General features: G+C 53.3%; 1 protein-coding gene across 1 annotated transcript in view; it reads left to right on the top strand.

Moving 5' to 3' along the window:
* CORO2B (coronin, actin binding protein, 2B) overlaps positions 1-17528 on the top strand; it is a 74316-nt gene that overhangs the window by 54418 nt on the left and 2370 nt on the right. Inside the window, exons 3-10 of the mRNA XM_012664835.1 lie at positions 5207-5356; positions 6386-6550; positions 8676-8792; positions 10106-10210; positions 10761-10857; positions 14079-14191; positions 14517-14607; positions 14808-14947. Coding sequence (XP_012520289.1) covers positions 5207-5356; positions 6386-6550; positions 8676-8792; positions 10106-10210; positions 10761-10857; positions 14079-14191; positions 14517-14607; positions 14808-14947 — 978 coding nt within the window. The remainder of the gene's footprint in view (positions 1-5206; positions 5357-6385; positions 6551-8675; positions 8793-10105; positions 10211-10760; positions 10858-14078; positions 14192-14516; positions 14608-14807; positions 14948-17528) is intronic.

The raw sequence follows: 17528 nt of genomic DNA, 5'->3' as shown, positions 1-17528 counted from the left end.
TCATGTAAGCATTTTAGAGATGAAATTTATGGGCTGGGCGCGGTGGCTCACGCCTGTAATCCTAGCTCTCTGGGAGGCTGAGGCGGGCAGATCATTTGAGCTCAGTAGTTCGAAACTAGCCTGAGCAAGAGCGAGACCCCGTCTCTACTAAAAATAGAAAGAAATTAGCTGGACAACTAAAAATATATAGAAAAAATTAGCCGGGCATGGTGGCGCATGCCTATAGTCCCAGCTACTCGGGAGGCTGAGGCAGGAGGATCGCTTGAGCCCAGGAGTTTGAGGTTGCTGTGAGCTAGCCTGACGCCACGGCACTCTAGCCCGGGCAACACAGTGAGACTCTGTCTCAAAAAAAAAAAAAAAAGATGAAATTTATGCAGTGTTCCATAAATGGAGACAAACTTCATATTATATGTATTGACTGCACGGGGGGCAACAAAGTGGCCATGAAAAACACAATTCAATCACATCTAAAATTCGACTTATATAAAATACGCATATAATCCTTGTTTAATATGAAATAAACATCCTTAAGTTTTATTAAGTCTTTGGTAATCTGCTCGGTAGTGTACTTATTTTATCTTTAGTCAGTCTTCGCGGCGGCTCTGTTGTGTGTGTATAATTATCCTTACAGATGAGAAACTGGCACTCAGAGAGGTGAAGGAACTTGGCCAAAGTCTCACAGCCAGCGAGGTCAGAGCCTGGATTTGAATGGAGCTCGTTGGGACCACAGGGCTCTTGCTTTCTTGGCCAACTGCTCCCTCTCCAGTGCGTGGGGACATTTGGTTTTGCAGGTTTATGAACCGCCCGTATCAGCTGCCTCACCTTGGCCTTGCTGCGGGTCTGCTGTCTCCCTCACAGGCTGCGAGCTATTTGAGACCAAGGACTGTCCCCCAACATCTAATCTGCGTGGCTCAGGGAACTGAGCATATTTTGTTGGATTGAATGTAAATGAATTAAACAGGGCTCTGACCCAGGGACCTAGGAGGGGGACGGTCCCAGGCACAGCTGGCTTGCTGGAGACAGCACTGCGGCCACTTCTCTCCACCCCTTCCTTCCAGAAATCCGGTTTGGCAGCCTACTGGGTTTCCTGTTGAATTGAAGTAACCTCACAGAGCAACCTCTGGGCAGACCCGCAGCGCTCCTCCCACGCCCCATCCACTCTTTGTTTCCAACAAATCCTTTGAATGCTAAGGGGCTGGAATTCCTTTCCCAGCTACTTAGGCCCACTGTGAACTCCAGCTCCTCCTCTGAGCTCTATAGCATGTGGGGCTGTTTTTCGTAGGCATGGGTCAAGCGGAGCCAGTCTCCTTCTCCTAGCGATGCACTCGATGGTGTCAAAAGCAGAGAAGTTTAGAAGATTACCTAATATGTGTGAGGATGAAAAAACCAGGCCCCAAGGAGGAAAGTGGCTGGTATCAAATGGGGATGAGGCAAGGCACCTTTCTCCCTCTCTGTGGGATATTCATTCCTTCGGGTCCCCTGAGCCCTGCTGGGGACCCTACATCTGACACTTACTGGTGAAAACAGCTCTTTTGGTTTCCATCTGTAGTCCTTTGCTCCATGAGACTTGCGTCCAGCCCAGGGACTGGAGCCTGGGCACAAACACCACCTGCCTTCCTCTCCCCTTGGCTCAGCCCCGAGGTTCCCAGCTCGTGCGGCTAGAAAGCTTCAGACGCGCAAAGACTCCGAAGCCAGTTCAGTTGAACACACACACTTCTGAAAGGAACACGTCTCTATTTTCTAGATGAGGAGGTGGAGCCCCAGAGAGGTTAACTGGCTTGTCCCAAGTCACCCAACTCATCAGTGGGATTAGAGCCTGGGCAGAGCCTCAATCCATAGCTCCCCCTGTGTCTCTACCTTAGCCCGGCCTGCCGTGTAACCCAGGAACACCTCAGTTGGCTGGGCTGCTCAGGAATGAGGTCGGGCCTCAGCAACAAGGTGTGCCACACGACCTCAGGCCCCCTCTGTCACCCACCCCCCTGCTCCACACCAGCCAGGCTGGCCTGCGTGCAATTTCCCCACCCACAGTGCCTGATCCCCCACCCTAGGATGATGGTCATTTTTCTGTCTCCTCATCCCTCCCCGCATCCCTAACCTGTCTTTTTAAACTTGGTGCAACATCCCCTCTTCTAACCCTGCTCCTCCCAGACCCTCCCACCCTGCTTAACCCCAAGACTGGATTCAAGGTTTCCACCAGCGCTGTGCTCCGTGGGGCTGTCTGCCTAGTCTGCCCCGCTGCGTGCTGCTCATAGCAGGCACGGCGCAGGTTCGATGCCGCATCCCATTGGCTCATAGGAGGCCCTGCGGGGGTGTTTGTGGAGTGAATGAGGCTCAGATTTTGGTTCCAAAGATCTTTCTCAAAGACCAGAGGCAACTCTCCAGCCTCGGTCAGTGTGTATGCACGGCAAGGTACAGCGTGAGGCGTCCATAAACAGAATCCTGTGCTCGCAAACGCCTCCCCACTGGCCTGTCATTCTGCCCCTCAAAGTCTCATGCCTTTGAGTCTGAAAGCTTCTGGAGCTTTCTACTCGAGTGCAAACATGGGTGGCTAGGAGACATGAGAAGAGATGCCAATATTTCTACGAATCAAAGGAATGCAAATCCAAACAATAGGGAGAAGGCATCTTTGACCTATCAGATGGGTTAAAAGCAGTTTTTTAAAAGGTGTAGTTTTAGAGGCATAATGAATCAGTCTCAGACTCTGTGGGTAAAAACTGGGACAGCCTTTGGGGACAATTTTACTGTAACTATAAAAAAAAGGGAACACTTTTAGGCATCTGTCCTACAAGAATCTTCACACTGGTGCACGCACTTGTATTACGAGCGTGTTCATCATAGAATGAATTGCATTAGTGGGAAAAAAAGTATACAGAACTCAAGTGTCAGTTAATAAAGGTTGATTAAATTCATCATGGGACAGTCATACAACAGATGTCTCTCTGGCCACTTACACGGATAAGGTAGATCTTCATGTAGTGGTGTGGAAAGATGCCCACTATCTGCTGTTACACGAGACAAGCGAGTTGAAGAAGATGTGTAATTTATCCCTTTTGGGTAAAAAAGAAAGAAGCTTGTGTGTGCGCGCGTGTGTGTGTGTGTGTGTGTGTGTGTGTGTGTGTATGGTATGTACATGTCTAACCCAAGCATTAGTCTCTAACTTCAGGGTCACCTTCCTGCAGTACATCTGGGGACAAAAGGAATGTGTGTCTTATTGGTGACTACTAAGTCATATCCAGCATCTTGTCCCTATTGCAGCCTCCCTGCCATTTCCAGATCAGTCCCCATCCCCGAACGCCCTGGTGAAGGGGCTGTCAAGGAAAGACTATGATAGAGTGTGCCGGGCCCCCACCGCCCACCACTGTCACCATGTAGGACTCTGGGGGAGTGTTGGGCTTTACTGGAGGGCTGGAGCCACCAAAGGGATGACAGTGGGGATGGGAAAACATTTCAAACTGTCCCCTAATTACAAACTTTTTCTCAAGTGGGCTTTTGAAACTGATTTACTGAAACTGAGAATGGTACACCTAGAAGTGACCCCAAATCCGTGATTGAACCTGCCTTTCTTACCCTGAAACCTCCCAGTTGACAGGTACAGGAGCTGGGTCTTTAGGGGAACACAAGTGTGGGAAATGCTCATTTCTGTAGTCTGGGGAAGAAGCACCGAGAAGGGAAACTTGTCGCAGAAGTTCCTTTAGGGGCACCAGCCTTGCTCCCAGGCCCTCGTGTCTGCCTTTGGCTCTCTTTAACACGTGGTCCACATTTATTCATAGCTTTCGGAATTATAATCAAGTGGCCAGTATTACACACTGATGGAACATAGTAAATTGTTCCCCTAATGTTGGTCACTTACAGTGTTGCCACGCTTTCCATATAGATGATGCAATGAACGTCTTCATGCATGGAGATTTTGCTTATATCGTATTTCAAGAGGGAAGTTACTAGGTCAAAAAGTACAATATAAATGTCTTTATGGCTCCTACTAAAAATTGCCAAATTGCTTCCAAAAGAGTTACTCTGATTTATAATACTACCAACATCAGTAGAATCTACGAGTTCCAGTATAATCTTGCCAACGCTGGCTCTTTTTTTTTCAGTTGGCTGTTTTAGCAGATTATAAATGGTATCTCAAAGCTGTTTTTCCTGTTTTTCTCCTCACTAGCCAGGGTGGAGTTCAGATTTTCAAAAGATTTGTTTTAAAGGTATTCTAAGTTGTAGGCACATGTACTGTCTCCTCTCCGCCTAGTTAGCCTACAATAAGTAGTATTAATGATAATAACAAGAACTTTAATTCCTTAGGTCTTTAGAGCACTTTACAGTTTATGAATTGGTACACCATTATGTCATCTTATTCTACCGGTAGGTGAGGGAGGGCAAGGATTTTTTCCCCTTTATAGACAGAACAGTTGAAACTATGCAGAGCATGTTTGGTGTGAGTGACAGATGCCCACCAGGGCTAATGTAAATAATCTGGGGGGTATTCAGAGATTGCAGAGAAACTGCTCAGCCTCTCTCTGGGTCCACGTGGTCTCTTCTCTATGCTTCTCTCCGCCTGTCCCATCCTCCTCTCTGCAGAGCATCTTTCTCTGTTTCTTTATCAGCATCCACAGACTGAAAATAGCAGCTATACCCAGGCTCTGCCCATCCTTTCTAATCAGTCTCTGGCCCTGAGTCCATCATCTCTTGGGAGAGACCTGGGCCTTCCAGCCTCCCAGATGCACCTCCCATAATACTGCCCAGGGGTCCATCCTGGGTCAGGGACAGAGTGGGGGGCAAGGCCAGGTGGTTAAGACAGCGGGGCTGGGACTGATGGGGGCAGAAGGAAGGCAGATCCTCTTAGAAGGGTGTGGGATGTGAAGCAAAGCTAGGCTTTTCAGTACAACGTTTGCTGGAAGCCGCTCCTGCATGGTCCTCTGAGCCTGGCTAGACCACAGCAATAGCAACTTGCCAGTAATAACAGTTCTTAGGCCTGCAGAGATGTCCCAGAAAAAACCCTCCCAAAGGCAGAGAGGAGGTGGTCTCTTTCCTCTCTAACCACACCCTGGGACCTCCCCGCAGGCCTCAGTCAGGCTCTGCCCACCGCCTTGAGCCAGGAGGTGCCTCTCAAGGCAGGTCTTGGAAAGCCTGCTGTCCCAGGGAGGGGGCGCTTGCAGCAAGGGCGCGTCCTGGCCCCGCCCACCCAGCCTGGGCCCTGCGTCCCCCTCTGCAGGTGCGGATCTGGGAGATTCCCGAGGGCGGGCTGAAGCGGAACATGACCGAGGCGCTGCTGGAGCTGCACGGGCACAGCCGGCGCGTGGGGCTGGTCGAGTGGCACCCCACCACCAACAACATCCTGCTCAGCGCTGGCTACGACTACAAGGTGCGCGGCGGCGGCAGGCGACTCGGTGGGGAACGGTAGGGAGAGACAAGAGGGTCTTTGGGGGGCCCACGGGGAGCACGGTTATTTCCCAAGCAGCCTGCATTGCCTCATCAGTTCATTCGCTGGTTCATTTATTCATTCACTCGCTGCACACGACTGAGCATGTCCTGTGCACCCCGTCGTTCCTGGGGTCCGCAGAGGCTAGAGGCGTCTTTTCTGCCTTCGCTGGAGGTTGGTGGACTGCAGGAAAATGCCCACTCTATGCCACGCCCTCTGCTTGGCCCCTTCTTTCTCTTTTTTTCTCTCTCTGTTTTTTTTTTTAAGACAGAGTCTCGCTCTGTTGCTCGGGCTAGAGTGCCGTGGCTGTCAGCCTAGCTCACAGCAACCTCAAACTCCTTGGCTCAAGCGATCCTCCTCCCTCAGCCTCCCGAGTAGCTGGGACTACAGGCATGCGCCACCATGCCCGACTAATTTTTTTATATATTTTTAGTTGTCCAGATCATTTCTTTCTATTTTTAGTAGAGACGGGGTCTTGCTCTTGCTCAGGCTGGTTTCGAACTCCTGAGCTCAAACAATGCACCCGCTTTGGCCTCCCAGAGTGCTAGGATGACAGGTGTGAGCCACCACACCCAGCCACTTGGCCCCTTCTTAACCAAGAGGTGGGCACTGCTTTCCGGGTAGAAAAAAGAAGCAACCAATCTGCTGGAGGGGGAAAGTGGAGCCTCAGCGTCTGCCTCAGGCATGTCTTCAAAAGAGGCGTGCCGGCCTCCTGGGACCTGGCAGGGAAGGCGTATCCTTCTTGCCAGTTACAGAACCGGAGCCCAGGCAGGGCTGGGATCTGACCAAGGATATTAGTGGATCTCATGTGTCAGCCTTTCCATGTAGAACTCAACAGCCCCATCCTGCATCCCAGCACAGCCCTGGCCCCGCGCGCGGCGCTTCTCCCAGGGCGGTCAAGTGTGGACCGGGGACAGATGCGCCAGGACTGCAACAGTGGCTGACCGCGCCTCCTGCGCGTGTGTCCTGCAGGTCCTCATCTGGAACCTGGACGTGGGCGAGCCGGTGAAGATGATCGACTGCCACACGGACGTGATCCTGTGCATGTCCTTCAACACAGACGGCAGCCTCCTCACCACCACGTGCAAAGACAAGAAGCTGCGTGTGATCGAGCCCCGTTCCGGCCGTGTCCTGCAGGTGGAACCCTACATTTTTTGAGGGTGGGGGGAAGGTATTGGGGCCTGGAGCTCAGCTTTCAGCCAGGCCTTTTCCTGGAGGAAAAGGCTGTGCCAGGCCCCTTCTCCCACGCACTTCTGTTGACCAGCTTGTCTGTTCTGGGCCCTTCTGGGTGCATAGGAGCCTTGCCTTGTTCTGAGTGGGGAGGGCCCTCGGGACCCTCTGCCCTCACCACACCCCCTTCCCCTAGATAGGATTGTCTGGCTTGCTCTGGAAGCTGAACTGGTGGCACCCTTCAGTGCATAAATCCCCAGGTATTAGTAAGTCCCATCCTGGGCACGGGAGGAGGAGACTTTGGACTCACTGCCCAGCCATCTGTATGGGATGAGCCTGGGGAAATGGCTCAGGGTACCAAAGGTGATGGTGAACTCAGCTCCACTTTTGGTCTTTGAATCTCTTGGGTCTTGGGTATGAGGAAGAGGTAGGTGCCATTTGGGAGCAATTAACATTTCTTGAGCACCTACTGTGTGCTAGTCATTGGTCTAGGTGAGATGGAAAATTTGGATGAAATTCGAGGTTTGCCTCCTACGCAAGAAAGGATTGATGCTTGACCTGGGTGTGTTTATCTTGGAAGAGTCCGTTATTGCAAGACCAGAAAGTCATCTACGACTACAGGTTGAGCATCCCCAATTCAAAAATCCAAAACCCAAAGTGCTCCAAAATCCAAAACTTTTTGAGTGCTGACATGATGCTCAAAGAAAATGCTCATTGGAGCATTTCAGATTTCAGATTTTTAAATTTGGGAAGCTCAATTGGTAATGTAATGCAAATATTCCAAAATCCAAAAGAATTCTAAATCCGAGACACTTCTGGTCCCAAGCATTTTGAATACCAGATATTCACATTATGTGCTACTACAGATATTGTTAATAATAATTACAGTTGTTAGTATCACTGGTATTAACCGGCATTTCCTAAGAGCTCGCTGTGTGGCACGCGCGGTGTCGAGGGCTCAGGACAGCCCCGTAAGGTGGGCACTGTTGTTGCTCTTATTTTACGTGTGAGAACACTGAGCCCTGGTGAGGTTGGGAGGCTTGAACCTCATAGTTCCAGGAGGAGCTGTATTTCAAACCCAGAGCCCATGCTGAACAGAAAGGATGTCAGAGGGCAGAGAACCCCACCTGCAACTCACAGATGGGGACACGAGCCCAGAGAGGGTGAGGGACTTCCAGGCTATGCTTTTTTGGCAGAGCTGGGACTAAAATCCAGAGCAAGTGACACCAGCCTGGATCTGTGCACTGTCCCACTAGCCTCTTTTCTGACCCGATGCTGACTCACCTGGCAAAGGACTGGGTACATTAGAAGGAAATCAAGTGTCGTGAGCTGACGGGCGGGAGAGGAGCAGAGGACAGCTCCGTTAAGGGGGAGCCTCCTGATGAAGTGACTTGTCAAACAGGGACCCAGAATGAGTCTGGTGTCCCCCTGAGCCTCAGTTTCCTCATCCTCAAAGTGGGGATAATGATGTCTTCCAGGAGATACTGTTATGGGCATTAAAAGAGATGCCCTGGTGAGGTCAGCTCCCTTCCTCTCCCCTGGTGCCACCTCTCCGGGGTATGATGGCAGAGGGGCCTGGGTCCTGGTTCCCGGGGCTCCATTGCTCCCTGGTCCCCACAGTAGTTTCCTGTGCTGCTGCTGCAAATGACCACAAACCACGTGGCTTAAAACAACAGAATTTATTCTCTCCCAGTCTGGAGAGACTGGGAGAGAATGGCCGCGCTCCCTGCAGAGGCTCCGGGCAGAATCCGTTCCTCAATCTTCCGGCTTCTGGTGGTTGCCGCCTCCTTGGCTGGTGGCCACATCACTGCATCTCTGCCTCCACGCTCACACCACTTTCTCCTCCACGTGCCTGTGTAATCTTACCTCTCTCCTAAAAGGGCATTGTGTGGCATTTAGGGCCCTCCTGGAGAATCTGGGGTAATCTCTTCATCTCAGCATCTTTAATTTAATTATATCTGTAGGGACCCTTTTAAAGGAACATTCTCAGGGCCCAGGGATTAGGACATATCTTTCTGGAGGGAACCATTTATCCCACTGTAGTGCTCAGGTGTTAGGGCCCGGGCTCACCAACTCTTTCCGTTCCTACCAGGAGGCCAACTGCAAAAACCACAGAGTGAATCGGGTGGTGTTCCTGGGCAACATGAAGCGGCTCCTCACCACGGGGGTCTCCAGGTGGAACACGAGACAGATTGCCCTCTGGGACCAGGTCAGCCACGAGGAGGCCTGGTGGTGGGCAGGAGGGAGCAGGCGGCCTAGGCCTGAGCCCACGGGGTCTCTGCTTCCAGGGTGGGGCAGGAGTGGAGTGAGGTTTGTGGCCTGAGGTCCCTAGGGCCCTGTGATCCAGGTGTAGGGTGGCGTGATGCGCCAGGGAAGGGAAGGGCTAGAACGAGGCGGCTCACATGGTGCTGGCAGGGTGGAGCCCGTCCTGTGGCGCAGGCAAGGCAGGGCCGTCCCGGCTGGGGCCTGGATGTGGCCGCGCACCCGCCCAGACTCAGGCGTGCGTGTCCCCGTGCAGCACCAGCACGTGCTGGGATTCTGTCGTGGGACGTGGGCGCATGGGTGTGGGAGACTGTGAGGCCTCTCCTTACTGAGGCCTCCAGGCCCCGGGGCAGCATCTTCACATGGGCGGTGGGTGCGGCTTGGCTCCCCTGGCCCTGGCACTCTGCCCCCACCAACATGCACCTGCTCCCACACCCCAGGCAAACCATGGGTGGTCTCCAGCCAGGCCTGCCTGGAGTCCTGGCGGGGTCAACAGGATCGTGGGGACGAGTGTCTGGTCTCCTCTCCCCACCCACCACCTCCCCCGGAGCAGAGGTACAGGCCAGTGAGCAGGCCCTGGACGGTGGCAGCAGGTGTGGGCAGAGGGTGCTCAGCTCTCTGCAAGCAGCAAGGCCTGTCTCCCCATCAGCTGAACAAGGGGATTGAAGAGAGGCGTTTGTTAAGGTCCATCCAGCTGCAAACTCTCCGCTCTTGAAAGAGCTGCTGGGACACAGCAGGCCAGAAGCAGGTGTGGAGTGGAGGGCAGATCAGAGGGCTGGGGAGCAGCCTGCTGGGTTTGGGCTGGAGGAAGCATCCAGCCCTGGCGGTCACTTCTTCCGAAAGTCAGCCTGGGCCCGAGCGCCGGCTTCTGGCACCGTCCCCAGCAGAGAAACCAGCCAGAGGGCACAGAGGGCTTCAAGGGACAGCGTCAGCCACACCTGCAAGATGTTCACCCTCTCTTTCTAGAGTTGGGGGCTGAGCCCCAGAGAGATCAAGGGACTTCCTGGGGACACATAGCAAGGAGTGGGTTTGGGGAGGGGACACTGAGAACAAGTCCCCTGCCTCCCACTGCCACCGTCCTAGGCTGCTTTTCATGACAAGGAAGTCAATGCTGCCCCCACTCACAGGACAGGCTTTTTAACATCTGCGGGAGGTCTTGACATAAAGGGGTGTAGCTCGGCGGGGGGCCCTTGCTGGGATTTGGGAAGGTGACCTGCCGTCCTGCCTGGACATAGGCTGAGACCAGCTCCCCTCCTGCAGGAGGACCTGTCCATGCCCCTGATCGAAGAGGAGATTGATGGGCTCTCTGGCCTCCTGTTCCCTTTCTACGACGCTGACACTCACATGCTCTACCTGGCTGGGAAGGTAGTAGGAGGTGGGGGAGGGCCCGGAGCAGCCTGTGGGAGCCCTGCCCCGCTGTCCCCCTGCCCCACCCTGGTCCCCTAAGAAGCGCCACCCTATCCTCTCTGGCCTCTCCTGGCCCAAGCCAAGCTCCCCTCCCAGGTCCCACCCTCCCTGCCAACACCTCCCCTCAGGTCTGACACTCATTCTCACTGAAGGCCGAGGCTTCCTTCCAAGGTGATTTGCGGTGGGGCTTTGCACTGGAACAAAGAGCAGAGCCTGGAGTGTAGACAGTGACAAATGATGGGATTTGAGGTCCCCGCCAGGAGAGCTTTGGTGCACACAGCCTCGTTTGTCTGTACACATGCGCGCACGCAACCCCCACCCCGCCCGCCTCTGCAGCCCCAGTAAGTCCCCTGTGGCGGACTCCCCAGGGAGCCAGGGGCCAGGTGTCCCTGGTGGTTTGGGCACCTCCGAGGCACAGGGAGGAGCGCTCTGCAGCAGACCCCTGGGACCAGGGCCTGCTCAGCCCTCCCCACCTGCTGCCCTCCTCACCTCCATCGCTCCTGTCCAGGGGGACGGAAACATCCGCTACTACGAGATCAGCACGGAGAAGCCCTACCTGAGTTACCTCATGGAGTTCCGCTCCCCAGCCCCGCAGAAAGGCCTAGGTAAGGGCTCCCCGGGGCTGCTGTGGCTGGTTGCTCTAGAATAGGAGATGGAACATTTGGCTGGGGGTCACCCCTCCGCCCCTAAATGGAAATCAGACTCAGAAGGCCACAGCTCATGGGCAAGTTAGAAGAGAACCTACAGGTGCTGCCCTTCGTGAGGGTCGGCCGGCCCTTCCTCAGCCAGCCTGGCACTGCCTGCTCGGCGGTGCTGTCATCCCGTGGTCCTTGCATCCACCGTCACTTCTGCTCCGGCAGCCTGCAGGCGTGTGCTGCGTCTTCCCTCCCACTCACAGATAGGGAGCCTGAAGCCCCAAGTGCTATGACGGTGGTGGGAGGTGGCTCAGTAGGTAAGGTCAGAGCAGAGTCTTCTAGACCCAGGCCCCTTCCTTCCTGAGCCCTGGGGAGCCAGGGCCCCCAGAGCCCTGCAGCAGCCGTGTGTGCCTGACAGTCCAGGGGGAAGTTCCAGGTGTGCCCACGACTGCAGCCCCAGGCAGAACCCTGGAGAGGGCCCCGGGACTGACTGTGGTGAGTCAGGCATCATGTTCTTCGTAGCCCACATTCTCCCACCACTAAAGTCTTACAACAAATTTGCATTCCTGTCCACTCACCTGGCAGTGCATATGATTCAGCAGTTCCACATTTGGGGTCTGAATCACCCACGAAACAAACACCTTTATGGGCCCCCCGTTCCCACCTCTGTGGGTGATCTTCCTCCTTGGGGCTTGAGCCCAGCTTGTTCCCTCTGTGGATCTGGTATTCTGGACATAGCCTGAGGCCAGCTTTGGGGACATCAGGATTGAAAAGGCCCGAGCACTCACCTAGTGACCAACAGCAAAATGGGGGACAGAAATGTCTGAGGCCCTGATGACCATCCCGTCACCTTCACCCTTCCCTGACTCTCTGTCATCCCCCACCTCCTTCATGGACACCCCTGTGTCAAGCAGCATAAACATCAGCCTGGGCTTTGGAGGCAGACCTGGGTTTACATTCTGGCTCAACTGTGTACTTAACCCCTCCAAGTCTCAGTTTGCTCATCTGTGAAATGGGGATAATCAAACCTACCTTGCAGGGCTATTATAAAGTTTAGAGACTATGTGTACAAGACACCTGGAAGAGCAATTGGTGCCTGCTGCCCCTTCACGCAGTTGTTCAACAAACATTTGTTGGGCACCAACTGTGTACCAGACCCTCAGCTAGGTCCAGAGATATAGTGGTAAAGAAAACAGAATATGACCTTACTCTCTGCTGAGAGGGAGACAGACAAGAAACAAATAAGTGAGAAAATATTGTATGGAATGAGTTCTAGGCAGAGAATCCAATGGGGTGAGAGAACTGAGAATGGCTGGGGGCTACTTTAGACCAGGTGGTCAGGGAAGGCTTCTCTGTGGCGATGATATTTTAAGCTGAGATCTGAAAAGCAGGAAGGGGGAAGAGTAGTCCTGGCAGGGGAAGTAGTTAGTGCAAAGGCCCTGTGGCCCGAATGAGCCTGGCGTGTTCTAGGAACAGCAGGGAGGTCAGTGTGTCTGATCATGGCGTAGACTCTGGGATGTAACAGGAGATGGGAGGGGGAAAGCGGACAGAGTCAGAGAGGTGGGCAGATATCCATGGCATGCATTAGCCCCAAAAAGCAGTTTGGATTTGATTGGAAAATCACTGGGGGATTTTCTTTTTCTTAGGTGTGTGGGTGAGTGGGTGGGAGATGGGGCAACGTGATAGGATCTGAAATGTTATTAATGGTTTAAGATCTGTCTGGTTTCTGTAGGGAGAATGGATTTGGGAGGGGGAGGGGGAGTCAGGGAGACCACTTAGGAGGCGATTATGGACTTTTAGGCAAGAGAGGATGATAACTAGGTGGACAGCATGAAGATGGCGGAAGAGGATGAGTCCAGGAGATGTTTAGAAAGTAGGGTCAGGCGGGGCGCAGTGGCTCATACCTGTAATCCTAGCACTCTGGGAGGCCGAGGCGGGAGGATCGCTTGAGCCTAGGAATTTCACATTGCTGTGAGCTAGGCTGACACCAGGTCACTCTACTTAGGGCAGAGTGAGACTCTGTCTCAAAAAAAAATAAATAAATAAAAGAAAGAAAGTAGGGTCAGCAGGACTTGCCAAGGTGTCAGATGTGGGGTGGGGAAAGAGGAACCAAAGATGACTCACCCTGTCCTTGTCCTCCTCACGTGTGGCCACTGTTGGGCATTTACCATGACGCAGGCACTTTTTGTAGTTTCAAAGGAGGTCAGGAACTCACCCAGGGAGGTCATGTAGCTACTAAGTGATGGAGACAGAATCCAACCCAGATCTGCTGGCTCCAAATCCCACTTGGGTAATCACTGCACCGCTTCCCTCCAGCTCCTGGAATTCCTCTATCTGGAAGAGCAGCCTTCCCTTCCAGTGGAGGCGAGGTAGAGCCTTAGCTCATGTTCGCGTTACAGGGAAAGAAACTAACGTTGTCCGTGCCGTCACGGTGCCCCGCAGTTAATGAACATCCTCACGCTTTCTCCTCGACTGTCTGGTGGGGCCGCTACTGTGCTCCTCTAACCAGCCAAGGAACTGGAAGCTGGGGGAGTTCGTGACTTGCCCAAGGACTCCCAGCTGGGAAGGGGCAGAGTCAGGATTCCAACCCGGATTTGTCTGCCCCAGAGCCCTGCTCCCAGCACCAGGCTGCCCCCCTCCCTGTGGCAAGTGCTTGGCAGAGGCAGCTGTTGGGGACATCGTGGCTAGCAAACACACGCAGACAACGCTTGCACGCGTTGTTGGTTCTGAAAGACGTACAACAGAACAGTAATCTTAGGCTGAGTTCAAACCTAGGGTATGTGGGGAATGGCTTCTCCCTCTTTTCTCTGTGAAGACTGGAGACACAGAGGATGTGCTCCATGGCCCAACCCCTGCCTGTTCTGTGACCTTGGACCACCCGTTGCCCCCAGCCCTCAGGAGCCTCATCTATAAAAGGAGTGGGCAGGATTCAGATATTTCTGCAGTCCCTTCTGGTTCTAAAGGGCCCCATTTCTAAAGTGCGCACCATGGTGAGGCAGGCCTGGCCCAAGGGACTTATTTGAGAAGTGACCACCCAGAGATAGAGCCCACCCTCTGCCCTCTGCATGGGCCGTTGCCTCCAAACCTAAGTGCCCACCCCCTCAGGCTCCCCCTGGCTGAGAACATCAGGGGGTAGGGGCCTCAAGGGAGCGTCCCCAGGGCCCCGTAGAGCTGTGTGTGCCTGTCCACAGGAGTCATGCCCAAGCACGGGCTGGACGTGTCGGCCTGCGAGGTGTTCCGCTTCTACAAGCTGGTCACTCTCAAGGGCCTGATCGAGCCCATCTCCATGATCGTGCCCCGCAGGGTGAGTGGGGTGGAGCTGGCCTCCTCAGGGCCCCTGCCTTGAATCCTGGCCCGCTCCCCTCTGACCTTGAGCCTGGCGGAGCCCGGTTGCGGGAGGTGCTGTGGACGAGGGTCTTCAGACCCCGCGTGGGGTGGGGGTAGGGGCCCTTCCCAGGTGGGGACAGTTCGGCCTGCGCATGAATGCAGCGGGGGTTCATGGGAGGCGGACACGGAGTACAAAGCCCTGGAGGTGGGAAAACAGGTCTCATGGCTGGGGGGTCAGACTGGAGGGCAGGGGCCTTCCCAGCCACCCCTTTCTGTCCCCAACTTCTGCTCCTCCGCTGCAGTCGGATTCCTACCAGGAAGACATTTACCCCATGACGCCAGGCACGGAGCCAGCCCTGACCCCGGATGAGTGGCTGGGAGGCATCAACAGAGGTACTGCGGGGGGTGGACTTGCAGAAGAGGCCGAGAGGCTACGGCCGTCGCCGTCGGCCCATCTCTCCCCCGTCCACCTGGTGTCCTCCTGCTGGAATGTCCCTCACACCTGGCCAGCTGTCGAGTGTGATGCCAACAAAATGCGCCATCGCTGGGCAGGCTGCGAGCGCGCAGTGAGAACGCTCCCTTGCCTTCCTTAGATCCCGTGCTGATGTCTTTGAAAGAAGGCTATAAGAAGTCCTCGAAAATGGTATTTAAGGCTCCCATCAAAGAAAAGAAGAGCGTCGTGGTCAACGGCATAGATTTATTAGAAAATGTCCCACCCAGGACAGAGAACGAGGTAAGGAATGTAAGTTATTACCTCCACGGGCCCTGGAAGAGCGAGACCTTTACATTTCAATTATGGGCTTCGCGCCTTTAAGCCAGCTCCATTCTGAGGCATTTTTCTTTCGGTGACAAATACCATAAGTAGCCTGCTATGGGCTTCCGTTGCCTCTGACCCCAATAAATAGAGGCTGGGACGCTGTGGAGAGATTGGCTCCCGCCCCACCCCCAAGCCTCAAATTCTCCAGCCCACAGAGTTATGTGTCGCCTCGTGAATCCACTTCAGAATGTTGCTGTCATTCGGTGCTACGGGACTCGTAAATTTCTGATCAACAGGGGACGCCTGGCCTCCTGCACCACAGCCCTGCCTTCGTCCCTGGCACTGAGGCAGTGACAGGGCCTGCCGCCTCCTGTCTTAGTGGAAGAGGCTGGGTGTTTCGGACAGTGCTCTCTGTACCATCTGCAGTGGGCGCAAGCTCTTTCGGGGAGCTCAGGCCGGGCCTCGTGCATGCCCCCGCAGGCAGCTCCTTCCAGCCCGCACCCCAGTCCCTGGAGCCGACACGGTTCGGCTCGGCCAGGATTCGCAGGTGGCTGCCGTGCGCCAGGCACGAGGCCTGACGCAGCTGAAACAGAGACGGCCGCGCGGCCCCCACCCTGCTCTTGAATCCCGGCTCTGCCATTTCCTGGCTGTGACTTAGCAAGTTTCCTGACCTTGCTAAGTCCATTTTTTTAACGGTAAAATGGGGCTATGAAATGCTGTGAGCATTAAGAGATAATCCGTAAGTGTCTGGCACCCTTTCTGGCTCATATGAAGCACTAGAAGAAAGAAGCTGATTTATTAGCTATCTATTGCTGTGTAACAAATTACCCCAGAACTTAATGACTTAAACCCATGAACACTTATTATCTCACAGTTTTGGGGGTGCCTGTGGCTCCAGGTCTGTCATGAAGGTAGTTATACTGTCCACTGGGGCTGCAGTCACATCTGAAGGCTCGACTAAGGAAGGATCTGCTTCCAAAATTCCCCTGTGTGGTTGCTGGCAAGACCCATGTCCTCAGAGCCTGCTGGACTCAGGGTCTCAGTTCCTGGAGGGCTGCTGGCCAGAAGGTTCCCTTAGGTCCCTGCCATATGGACTTCTCCACAGGGCAGCTCACAGCATGGCCGCTGGTTCCCTTAGAGCGTGAAAGCTAGAGAGCAGGAGGGTATCCAAGGTGGCAGCCACAGTCTCATTGTAACCTTATCTTGGAAATGACATCCCACCACTTCTGCCATGTGTTCTAAGTTTGAAGCAAGCTAATAAGTCCAGCCCACCCTTGAGGGAGGAGATAACATGGGGCCATCTTAGATACGGCCTGTCCCACCAACTTACGGCATCACTATTACTAATAAAAAGAAGACCCTTCTTGACCTCTGGGACCTTGCTGTCTTAAAGGGGAGATTGCCAGGTAATCTGATAATTGCCATAAAATATGTTCATGACATTGTAGAGGGATGTTCAGGGCTGGATGAAATGACATCATAAATGGGATTTGCTCCAAAACGGTCCCTGAAGGGGGGTGGTGCCGGGGAAGTGGGGAGCAGTAGACATGAAGTAAGAATGGCCACATGTTATTAGTTGAAGCCGGGTGATGAGTACTTGGGGGTTCATGGTGCTATACTTTCTATTTTTGTATCTATTTAACGTTTTCCATTTAAAAAAAAATTTGTGTCCTTTTTTGAAAAAGTGTCCTTTTTCAAAGGTGGAGATACATAGGTTGCTGTGATAGCCCAGGTGGGCATAACAAGGACATGAGCCTGAATGACAAGGTTCTGGCACGGGGTAAGGAGAAGGCAGGTTTGAACAGTAGTTAGATCAAGTTAACATTTACCACAGACTTGCCCATGTGAATCAAAACTGAGAACCTCGAGGAAAATCATAAAGGGTCTCTGAGCAGACAAAACAGATGCCACAGTCTCTCTACGCTAGAGCTGTACGTCTTCCTCATTGGGAAGCAGCTTCCTCATAGCCTGCTGACTCTGGATTTGCACATAGCGTTAGTCATCGCAGCAGATCAGAAGCAACCAGTTAGAAAGTAGGACTGTAAGAGGTGGACACATTGATCTAAGTGCAAGGAGACAGCTGATAGCTGGGTGCGGGCGAAGGGTCTCGTGGCTGTACAACTCACTAACTTTACTAAAAATCACTGACTTGCACACTTAGCATGAGCGAATTTTATGGTATGTGAATTACACCTCAAGAAAGCTGTTTTTTTTTTTTTTTTTTTGACCAAAGCGGCCCAAAAAACTATGCCAAGAAAGTTGGAGAACTTGGAAAACACAAGGGTAGTAGGATCATCCAGTGTAAGGGCAAATAGCATATCATCCCTCTGAACAGACAAAACCAGGACTGGTGGTTTGTTCGTTAGCAAAATTTTATCTTAAAGTCAGTTAATGGAGGGAATCCTAAAAATGATACATACATTTTTTAAGCCATTTATTTTCACTTAAAACATAAAACATATGCATTCATTCAGCATATTTTGATGCAGGACCAAGATCTTTTCTTTGAGGAGGCCTCCCCTGGTTGGACTCTGCCGCGTCTTTCTCACACAGATCG

This window comes from Propithecus coquereli, unplaced genomic scaffold (genome assembly GCF_000956105.1).
Source record: "Propithecus coquereli isolate 6110/MARCELLA unplaced genomic scaffold, Pcoq_1.0 Scaffold92, whole genome shotgun sequence".
In the NCBI taxonomy this organism is placed as follows: Eukaryota; Metazoa; Chordata; class Mammalia; order Primates; family Indriidae; genus Propithecus; species Propithecus coquereli.
This window is presented reverse-complemented; position numbering and strand designations above follow the sequence as displayed.